Below are 11,023 nucleotides of genomic sequence, written 5' to 3' on the forward strand. Positions count from 1 at the left end.
GGTACTCCATCATTATAACAAAACATATAGGGGATAAGGGGGTCCCCTTGTCTAATCCCACGCTTAGCTTGCATATAATTTGTATAGAACCCAATCACATTAAATCTGTAAGAGACATTCTTCACTGTAAGCATAATCCAACTAATAAATTGATGGGGCATCCCTATCTCTCTCATAATAGTCTCAAGGGCCCCCCAATCTACCATATCATAGACTTTTTGTAGGTCCAGCCGCATCATGCATCTAGGGACCCCACCCTTCCTGGAATAACCTCTCAAAAGCTCATAGGTAAGGAGAATGTGATTGTGTATCTGCTGACCAGGTACAAAAGCTGCCTGACTATGACTCAAAACACTACCAATGACTTTTTCCAATCTGCCTGTAAGGATCCTAGAGATTATCTTGTACAGGGTTGTACAACCAGCTATGGGCCTATAATCCTTGATAGTCCTAGCTTCAGTAGTTTTAGGAATCAAAGTAACAATAGTGCAATTTACAGCTTTATACAAATTACCATTCTCAAAAAAATCTCTGACAGCCTTCATTACATCATACTTAATAATTTGCCAGCTAGCTTTAAAAAACTAAGCCCCATAACCATCAATCCCTTGTGCTTTAAGGTCACCTATGCCCTTCAAAGCAGTTTCCACCTCTTTCTCACTAACTAGAGTCACCAAACTCTGTCTTTGATCAAGGGTCAACTGAGGTCCTTCTCTCATTGCAGTAATATCCACATGTGTAATGTCCTTGGAAGCAGTGCCCATAAGGTCCTTATAAAAAACTACTACAATCTACTCTTGGTCATCTTGAGATGTAATCATAGTCTCATCCTCCTCATACAAAAGATGTAAACCTTTAGCTACATGTTTATATTTTACAGCAACATGAAAATAGGAATTATTCCCATTTCCCAGCTTGAGCCATTCAATCTTGGACCTTTGTTTCAGAACTTTCTCTTCCAGCTCATTCAGAGTTACCAAATTAGCAGTACACTTATGCACCTTCTGGACTTTATCATTATCCATAAGATCATTATTTAAGTCATGATGGGAAAAAGCTAACTCCTTCTTATCTTTGACAATGTCTTATTTCAGAATTGTCATAGGCTTGTTCAGAGTTCTCTTGATAGGCTGCAGTCTTTTCAATTTCTCCCAAAGCACATACATATGTTTTCCAGTGATGGGAATATTCCAATTATCTCTAACTTTCTTATCATAGCCCTCCATATCCACAACACAATTGATAAATTTGAAATGAGGCTTAATATGCTGGACATTCTCCTGATTCCTTAATCACATCATGGCATGATCAGACACCCCTAGATGCATAATGTGTAAGGTAGTATCCATAAGAAGTTGGAACCAATAAGTATTTGCTATCACTCTGTCTATCCTTGAATAGATAGTGCTCTCAAGCTGCTTATTGGACCAAAGTATTACCCACTACTATCCATCTCACTAGGCTCACTTCTCTCCATCATACCATTTAAATCCTGTATCTCAGCCTGAGTGACTCTCTTCCCCCCAATCCTATCCCGAAGCTTTGTAACATTATTGAAATCCCCAAGTAAAACCCAAGGCCTTGTTGATTCCTATGGATAGTCCCCCTTTAAATCTCTCATCTACGTCTCTCATCTATATTATTAGCAACACATATGGCAGTGATCCAATAGAGAAAGTCACCCTTTAAATCATACAAAACACAGTGAAGTAATTGATTTGTACTATACCTAACTTGCAGATCAATTCTATTGTTATCCCAGTTTATCCATATTCTACCATTATAATGATTAGCATAGTTATCAACAAACATACCTCCTGCAAGAAGCTGCTGTCTGATATCCTTTGCCTTATTCTCCTTAACTCTAGTTTCCAACAGAATAGTGATTCTAGGTCTAATATCTTTGAGGCAAGAGCTAACCTCTCTAAGCTTTCCAGCTTTATTTAACCCACGAACATTCCAAGCAACTATCAGGAAGCATAATCCTGATACACTAAAGGATTATTCCAGTCCCCTAATGCAGCAAAGCCATTCATACAAGTAGTAACAACATGTTCCTGAATACTTCTTTCACCTCTATGTCTTCCACTTAGAACAGTTTCCCACTCCTTTCCTGATTCTTTAATTCTAATGTCTTCTTTGTCAGTCATAGGTGTTTCCTCCTCAGTCTCTGGCACATCATTAAAAGCTACATCTGTTTCAGTTAATGGCTTCTTCTTCTCTTCAGGGGCAGGAGCCTTAGGTTGCCATTTCTCCTTGCAAATGTGACCAAACGTCTGGCATTTACCACAGAAGAGTGGTTTCCATTCATATTCTACCGACTGCTTTAGTTTTCTACCTTCAGCATCTTTGATGGTAACCATGTTCTTTAATTCTTGTGTGACATCCACCTCGACTAATATACGAGCATAGGAGACCCGAGCTTTACTTGCAATGCATTCATCAGTAACCAAAGGATTTCCCAAAGCACTTCCTATCTTGTTTAAACTCCTCACTCCCCATTGATAGAGACGTAGGAGTGGAAGCTTCACCCAAATCGGCAGTGTTCGTAACATATCCTCCTTCAAACTAAATCCTGGCTTCCAATCTCTGAGCAATAGTGGCATATTTCATAGAGTACACGGACCTCTCATCATTACCTCTTCCTTATCACTATGTGTTCTGAACTTCAAGATGAAGTATCCTTCTTCGTGGTACACCATTTCTAGGAGTTGGACAAAATTCCACGTACGCTCCATGTAGTACTTTAGCATATTCATACTAATGTCTCCACCAAGAACATACAAAATCAGCGCTGAATCCCGGTATAGCAATTTTGATTCAGTGTCTTTCTCCTCGATCTCAATTTCAATTTCCCCATTAACCATCTTAGATGCTACAAACTCCATGATTAGCCCCTTTGCTGGATTCTGATTATCACTCAGCACATCCACCCATAATTTCCTTTGTTCGACCTCCTTCTCTGTCTCCTTCTCCTTAATTAGGGTTTCATTGTTGCTCACAATTGGGATTTCTATGCCTTCTTCATTCTTCTTCCCACTGGAGGATCCAGTAGGAGAGCCATCTATTACCTCCTCACCATCGCTTTGAGTCTCCTTCGTCGTGTACGTGTACACGATCTCCTCCGATGTGATTTCGCAGCGACGCCGACACTGATTTCTTCGGTCGTCCTCGTTCCCTCCCCATCTTTCCTAGATCACTTGAGGGGGTGTTAAAAAAATTAAAAAAAGTTATTATTATTACTAATCCAAATATATTTTAATAAATTAATCTCAAAGCAATAAAATAAATCATTATGAAATACTGATATTAGTAATTTATATTAATTATAAAATAATAAAATTATTAATTTATATTAATATTAATATTATTACTATTGTAATATTAATTAAATAAATTATTCTTATGAAAATTATTTTATGAATACTAACCTGTTTTGTAAAATAAAATTTATAAAATAAATATCAAAATTAATAACATTTATAAAATTATAATTATTATTACTAATCTAAAAATAATTTAATAAATTAATCTTAAACTAATCATATAAATTATAATGAAATACTTAAATTAATAATTTTTCATTGACAGTTTTTATACAACATTTAAAAAATATAGCTTTTTATTGGAAAATTGCAACAATCTACAATTGTTCCCACAAGTATTTAAGGGGACATTTATCTGTTATTGCCAGAGATAAACTATATGAACATTTGAAAATTGTTCCTAGAAGATTTTTTCGGAACATTTTTTAGGTGATGCGAAAAACTGTGTTAGCAACGGGTAAAATACGTTGCCTAATCTTTTTTAGGCAATAATTTACACATGTTGTATAAAAAAATGTTGCCAATAAATGTTGTAGTGATACTGCTCACTGATTCAGACCATAACCACTTGTCTCTCTTGAAATTAGTAGATTGACCATTACCCAATTTACAAGAAACATAATTGCCAAACCATTTGTGTTCCTCCATCCAAAACCTGCCTAGTTTCCTCAAATATCAACCATAACGACACGGTGGCAAAGTAAATCTAAAAACTCACTAAAAATGACCTTCATGTCCTCCTTGGTACAAGCATCAATCAACAGGCGGGTTTCTATGAAACGTTTTAGGCGCTTATGTGAAGCTTCACCCCAAGGAATAATGCCACTAGGGTAACCAAACTATTTGACAAACCCCACAGGTTGTTTCTTCACATGTAGATTTTCTTGAGATAGGTCATCCCCTTTGTAGACATAGAATTTATTCTCCATCAGAAAATGACCCTATTTTAGTACTTGGTAAACATATCGGTGCATACCATTGCATGAGCCTCTGGATGTATAGAGATGGGAGACCAGAAAAAACTTCAAAACTACAAACAATTTACACTAGATTAATGAAACCATGGCACCGTACACTTGAGTCGTAAGATCACATTGAACTTTAAAGAGATGGAAGAAAAGGGATAGAGAAGTTTTCCCCTTTAAATATTTGCACCAATACTAGAACACTTTAATGTATGCCTAACTTGTAGGGTGTAGCGGCGACAGGTAACCATCAAATGATTCAAAACTTTAATTTCAAAATTGTTAAAGGGCCTTCAAAGACCCAAAAATAAAAAAGACACACTCATAAAAGGGATGTCAAAATCACCGTACTAATTACAGATTCTCTCATTTTTCCCATGGGATAAGATGCCTCAACTTGAAGATGGACCAACATCTTTCTCTATCAAGAGGATCTTCTCGAGCAAAGACGAAAATAGTTGAAGAAAACACAAGATCAACCCAAAAAGCAAAAGTATCTTCTTTTGATTTTTTACTCATGATAAACACCGCTTTCTTCAAGTACAAGAAATGAAAGAGTTGTAGAAAATGCATATAGCAATGATGTAGAAAAAATATCTTAACGAAATGTGAAGTGGATTCCTCAAAAATCGTATGATGACTTACAAAAGTAAATAAATCTTATCAACGCTTCATATCACCTTTGTGAATCACTCAAGTGTTTCAATTTCTGATGATCATTACGATGGTACCTCCAAAAAGACAGTTGAGGCATGGGGCACGTTAAAGACGTGAGTTCCCAAGAAACAATAACTTATTATCCTTGTTTTCCATTTAAGCTAAAAGAGTAATCGGATGACAAGGAAGATACAATAAACCATTGCACTTTCATAAAGAGACAATGGCTTGGGGGCAACAGTTACAGATCGACCACAATGACCATCGAATAATCACCCGAGAGAAGTTATGATTCACTCGGACTGCTCGAACGGGCCCCCTCACGTTGCGCCTAGAAAATAACAGTTTATTATAACCGCTCTAGTATATAAAGGACACGCGTGAAGATTTTCAAATCCACAATTTCAAATTCAAATTTCATTCATTCTTCTCCTACACTTATTAACTTGAGTGTTGAAGTGCGGCTAACCTTGTAGGTAATCTCTTTCTCCTTCGCATCTTAGGCTCAAGTCTACTATATATTGTCCACCACGATCACTGACTCTCCAACCAACTTCAATTCTGTAACGGAACATGATATTTATTGAAGGACGACCTCTAACAAATAACATAATTTTACCTCTTTTCTTTAAAATTTTATATCCTATCGACAAGACTTTTTTCACAATGAAATGATATTTTATCAATTGAGTACTAAATTGGTTCCTTCACACCTATGAATTACTTGCATCACCTTTTGCAAACACTTATGGAATGATTCACCAAAGATTGAGAAATCACCCATAAATATTTCCATGGATTTTTCAATGAAATATAAGAAAAGGACAATTATACATATCAAATGTTGTTGGAGAATTGTATTAAAAAAGGGCTCCTTGTGAAAGTAAATATTCCATAGGAGCATGTGAAGCATATTTTCTCTTGATCCTAAGGTATTTTAAAAATTTGATGATAGTAAGAATATCCATCCAAGAAGCAATAGAACTTTTGACCTTGCCAATGGATCCAACATACGATCAAGGAAAGATAATGGGAAATGGTTCTACCTAGTGGCTTTGTTCAGCATCATGTGGTTTATGCAAATCCTCCAACATCTTATAGTTATGCTTGAGACCATTTCTTCCTTCTCATTTTTGTCTTGATATTGCCTCCTCCTTTCTTAGATACACATTAGGAAAGACAAATTTAAATTCTATATGATATGAAGTAAATAATACTAGTATCAATCCACTTGATAATTTTTTTCTTCACCGTTTATTTCATGGTAAGACTCAATCTCATTTTTGCTTTAATGATGTTCTTTGATTCCTCCTCCATCAACATTCTATGGATTCAAACTTTCGAGTTCAAACCTTTGGTAACTTATTCCCAAATTTTAATTCATGAAACAAAAATTTAAATTAATCCTAAACCTATGTAACAATAGAATTGCTCCTAGTGTTTGGTGAGGCTATTGTTGCTTCAGTGACCGAGTCATGATCTGATGTCTTGCACATAACAACAACCTCAGTTGACCCTTCAAAATCTTTGGCAATGAAGTTTGTTTCTTTGCTCTTACCCCATAACACCATGTACAAGCCACCCACAATTAGCACACCTCCAATTACACTAACATGTTTCACAAAACCAAGAGTTAGTACAAATCATAATCATAGAGAGTTTCAAAGTATTTTTATATGCATACCTTCCTACATAGAGAGTCTCATCTAACAACAACGAAGCAGCAATAGCCACAATCAAAAGATTAAGAGGGTTGAATGCAGATGCATACACTGGACCTTTCTTCCTTACACACCATGCTGTCACAATAAACACTAATCCAGATGTCACAATTCCCTGCATTCGAATGCGTTAGCGTGATACTCTCATACTAAAAAATCTGAGTTTGAAAGTGTAGGTTGAAGTACCGAATAAGCTGCAGTTAGAAGTCTGAAATTCCAACCCAATTTCCATTGATTCAAATCTTTCTCAACACAAAGGGCAAAGATTGTGGCCTGTATTGCTCCCATTAGATTCATCAATGTTGTGCTTGAGTAATAACATGGATACTCCTTACACATCTTAGTGTGAATAATGAGCCATAATGAAAAACTAAAACAGCTTCCAAGACCACATAAAACACCGACAATTCTTTGTATGCTGTCAGCATTAGTTGTTCCTACGTGGTTATTATTTTGGTTACCATGCAAAAGATTGATGTGGACATTCCAAATGTTGATTTCTACTCCTTTGAAAAATATCAGAATCATTGACCCAACAACTCCTGTTATTGTTCCCAATATCGTTACCTTCCCTGCGATGGTTCCCATATTTAACCTTTCTAAGCTTAAAACAAGTTGGAACACAATACAAAGTCAGATTTTTTTACTACAAAGTGGAGAAAAATTCGACAAAAAGTAATAAGTGGTGAGTACTTACCGGCACAAGACGGCAAGGATGAAAGTGATGACAGGAATGAGATTATAAACAGCAGAAGCAAATGTTGCTGATACCAAAGCCAATGCAGTGAAAAAGAGGTTTTGAAATAAACTCCCTCTGTTTATATTATTATTTCAACATATGTTAGATTCGCTAGTTAACTTCAATGAATTGCTCTATTGCATTAATTAGTCGAAGACCCATGCCCGTGCGTCCGCACGGATAAGTTCATTCATAAATAAAGTTATTTGATGAAAGTATAATTTTAAATTAAATTAAAATTAAGTTTAAATTTTATAACTTATATATTTACATGTGTTAACAATAATGGTAATCTTATGAAATATAAGAGATTACTAACTTTCGTAAATGCCTAGAAATTAACCTTATTAAAAAAATATTGTTTTAGAAATAAATAAATCAATAATTACAGAACATATATCTCAACCTTATTACTTGAACTGATCAAATGAATAGAGCAGTGAATGTAACAAATTAAGAATCACACTAAGAATTATAAAGAGACAATCCAAATATGCATGTAAAAATTTCAAAAATGAGCAAAATGCATAAAATTTTATTCGCAACAAAATAATCGAACAAAGACTTTGTTAATTAGTGAGTTTTAGTGATAAAATATTTGATTTTATTGTTAGAGTTCGTTATGTATTGAAAATTAATTCATTACTAATTCCATTTAAATAATCATACAAAAAGAAAAAAATAAGGACTCGTGAATGGAGGTAGAAAAAAATAAAAAATTTAACATTTAAAAATAAGAATTGTGTTTCAAATAAAAATTTACCGATGGTGGTTAGTGGAAAAATAGAAATTTTGACATTTAAAAATAAGAATTTTGTGTCTCAAATATATAAAATTGTTTATTAAAATAAAATAAGAGATATATTTATATATAAAAATAAAAAAATTATAATAAAAATTGTTTATTAAAATAAAGATCTTTACATAATAAAATAAGAGAAATTTTTACGTATAAAAATTGTTTATTAAAATAAAGATAGTTTTTTATAATGACCCGTGAGAAAAAGAAAATCTTTAAATATAAAAATAAAAATATTGTGCCTCAAATAAAGATACTTATTAAACAATTGACTAATCTACCTGATTTACCCTTTCATCCAAAAAAAATTTACACCACAAAAAGGATAATTTCGTAACCTACTAATTAAACAAATTTTTCATTACAAACTACCCATAAAGCTCTTTGATCAACTACAATATTTCACCTTTCTCACTTCTCTACTGCCATGTGTTCTCCCTTCATTGGCTAGTTTAATTGAAATCATTTTAATTCTTACATATGTCGTTTAATGTCACACATCATCATAATTTTATAAAATAGATATGGCCACATTACGATCGCATAAAAATTTATGCATAAAGATGTTCACATTATGTTATTTCAAAATATTTAATGACTAGCTTCAACTATAATTAAGTTTTAATCAACTACTCAAAATGCGAGTTAAGATCAAACTGTTCATATTCATAATAAAAATATACATCAGCCGTACCCGAATAGACCGCAACAAAATGACATAAAAAGCACCCTCCTTGTCAATTTTGGCCTATTTTTTCTGTTTAAAATTCAACCAAACAAAACAGACACAAAAATTCCAATCATTAATCAAGCATTGAAACATAAATTTAACAAAAAGAAGTGAAAGGGGATATGAATAAACCTCTCAAGAACAAGAGCAAGAGGAAAAGAGAAGGCAGCTCCAACAATGAGACGATAGGAAGTGACTACCCTAATACTCATACCATCATTTGTAGCAATTTTGTAAAACACATTCGCAGCAGCATATGCAATTTGCACCAAAACCATCAGCACTACTGGTTTCAACTCTCGCAAGATTTTCCATGTATTCATCTTAATAAAAAATACTACTACTTATTTGTTGTAAGAAGGAAAGAGAGAATATGTTTTTCTTACACAAAAAAGAATATGATGGAGTAAGGTTCAAAAGTTTTTTGTTTTTTTTTTTGGTTTAATAGAGGGCCTAAGCCCAAGTAAGGTTCAAAATTTAGTCAAGCATTAATAGTTTATTTATGTAAACAATTAATACAACAATTAAAAAAAACACATTTTTCAATGCACGTTGACTACTCCCTATTAATTTAAAAATAATGTAGCCAAACAATAAAGGTCAAATATTTCTCAAATTAATAAAGATACTACTTCATTTAATACTATTCAACGAATTTAAAACTTAATTTTTTTAGGGTAATGATAACGAGTGTCCCACGGGCACTGGTTAAGAGTTTAAAATGGTATATTTTATTTATTAAATACTTTTATTAAATATAGTGAAAAATAAAATAATTGACTATTGTAAAAAATAAAATGTATGCTTTTCTTAAAAACATTTGTATTCAATGCACTACAAATTTAAATAATTGATTTATTTATAGAATATTTTATATATTTGAAATCCTTAACCGGTGCCCCTGGCGCACTCGTTAGCATGACCCTTTTTTTTTAAAGTAAATCAGATGGAATATTTTATAGCTTACATTCTCTTATTCCATTATAATTTAGAAGCACTTGATAACACTTTTAAGAATAAAATATAAATAAAATCATGTAATTAGATTAATTTTAAATTAAATACATTGAAGTTTTTGTTTACCTTTAAAAAATAAAAATATGTATTTCCTTCTGTCAAGAAAAATATAGTTAAATAACTCACATAAATTACGTGAGCTTATTTGGTACTTTGATTTTGTTGAGGCCTGGATCTATTGATCGGCATGTATTACGTGTTTTGGAAATTAATAAAAGTATTTCTTTTCCAAAAAAAAATAACTCACATAAATTTAAAAAATGTATAAATTTAATAAGGAAATAACTACTTTTACTAAAATACCTTTAATATTATGTATTTTTTAATAGTAAAATATAATTCAGGAAAATATTAGGCTGAAAGATAAAACAAAAAGAGCGAATTAATAAAAACAATACGAAAAATAAGACAAGCCAACCAATCAACAGTTCAAATTAGTCTAAAGTTGTGGACGCGTCAGAATTCTAAAGAGATCAACCTAAAGAAAGGAAGACACAACCACTTACAAAAGGAAGACAACTGAACATCTAACACACCCTTAAATATCTAACCACTTGAGCATGGCCTGCTCCTAGTATGACAGAAAAACGACAAAACCTAGAACAAGAGTATGGACTTACTTTTTGCCAGGTTGATAATAAAAACATCTAGTAATTTATTGTCAAGTTTTCTCGACAAAATAAACTAGTTTACACTTTTTCAAATAGTTCAGACCATACTTTTTAAATAAAGAGAGGCCAAAAGATGCCTTTTTATCCTGACCTTAACTCTGAAACAATTCAAACACCTCTTAAATCGAGTATGGCAGAGGCCCAAGCCTCCGCACCCATCTAAAAAATATTTACCAGGTAGGTGAAGCAACCTTGCATAACAAGAAAAGGTGATTAGCCGAATCCACCTGCCATACACACAACATACCACACATTACTAATATTAGTCACAATCTTACTCCTTAGTAGACTCTCCCTAGTCTGTAATTTATTTTGAAGCAACTATCAAGAGAACACTATTACTTTAGAAGGAACCCTACTCTTCCAAATCCTAGCAAGCCCATGAATCTATCGTTTAA

At 33.1% G+C, this 11,023-nt stretch overlaps 2 protein-coding genes across 2 annotated transcripts; both read right to left on the reverse strand.

Annotated features, from left to right (window-relative positions):
* Nucleotides 1-1,617: 1,617 nt before the first annotated feature.
* Nucleotides 1,618-2,606, reverse strand: LOC131605717 (uncharacterized). The gene is made up of 2 exons (XM_058878042.1): nt 2,075-2,606; nt 1,618-1,985 (listed from the first exon to the last, which is right to left on the reverse strand). Exons 1-2 carry the CDS (start codon nt 2,604-2,606, stop codon nt 1,618-1,620), a joined length of 900 nt encoding a protein of 299 aa, XP_058734025.1.
* Nucleotides 2,607-6,146: 3,540 nt separating this feature from the next.
* Nucleotides 6,147-9,326, reverse strand: LOC131607748 (WAT1-related protein At1g68170-like). Its single transcript, XM_058879713.1, has 6 exons — nt 9,070-9,326; nt 8,902-8,964; nt 7,367-7,483; nt 6,856-7,273; nt 6,633-6,784; nt 6,147-6,556 (listed from the first exon to the last, which is right to left on the reverse strand). Exons 1-6 carry the CDS (start codon nt 9,258-9,260, stop codon nt 6,361-6,363), a joined length of 1,137 nt encoding a protein of 378 aa, XP_058735696.1. The 5' UTR covers nt 9,261-9,326; the 3' UTR covers nt 6,147-6,360.
* Nucleotides 9,327-11,023: the final 1,697 nt, after the last annotated feature.

This window comes from Vicia villosa, linkage group LG5 (genome assembly GCF_029867415.1).
Source record: "Vicia villosa cultivar HV-30 ecotype Madison, WI linkage group LG5, Vvil1.0, whole genome shotgun sequence".
In the NCBI taxonomy this organism is placed as follows: Eukaryota; Viridiplantae; Streptophyta; class Magnoliopsida; order Fabales; family Fabaceae; genus Vicia; species Vicia villosa.

What these genes read in the sequence shown, in the direction of transcription:
- LOC131605717 (XM_058878042.1), bottom strand. Translation starts at nt 2,606, where the DNA reads ATGCCACTATTGCTCAGAGATTGGAAGCCAGGATTTAGTTTGAAGGAG. An exon ending in TCTAAGTGGAAGACATAGAG is followed by an intron (nt 1,986 to 2,074) that starts GTGAAAGAAGTA and finishes TTAGTGTATCAG; the next exon opens with GATTATGCTTCCTGATAGTT.
- LOC131607748 (XM_058879713.1), bottom strand. Translation starts at nt 9,260, where the DNA reads ATGAATACATGGAAAATCTTGCGAGAGTTGAAACCAGTAGTGCTGATG. An exon ending in CTTGCTCTTGTTCTTGAGAG is followed by an intron (nt 8,965 to 9,069) that starts GTTTATTCATAT and finishes AATTTTAAACAG; the next exon opens with AAAAAATAGGCCAAAATTGA. An exon ending in GAGACTCTCTATGTAGGAAG is followed by an intron (nt 6,557 to 6,632) that starts GTATGCATATAA and finishes GAAACATGTTAG; the next exon opens with TGTAATTGGAGGTGTGCTAA.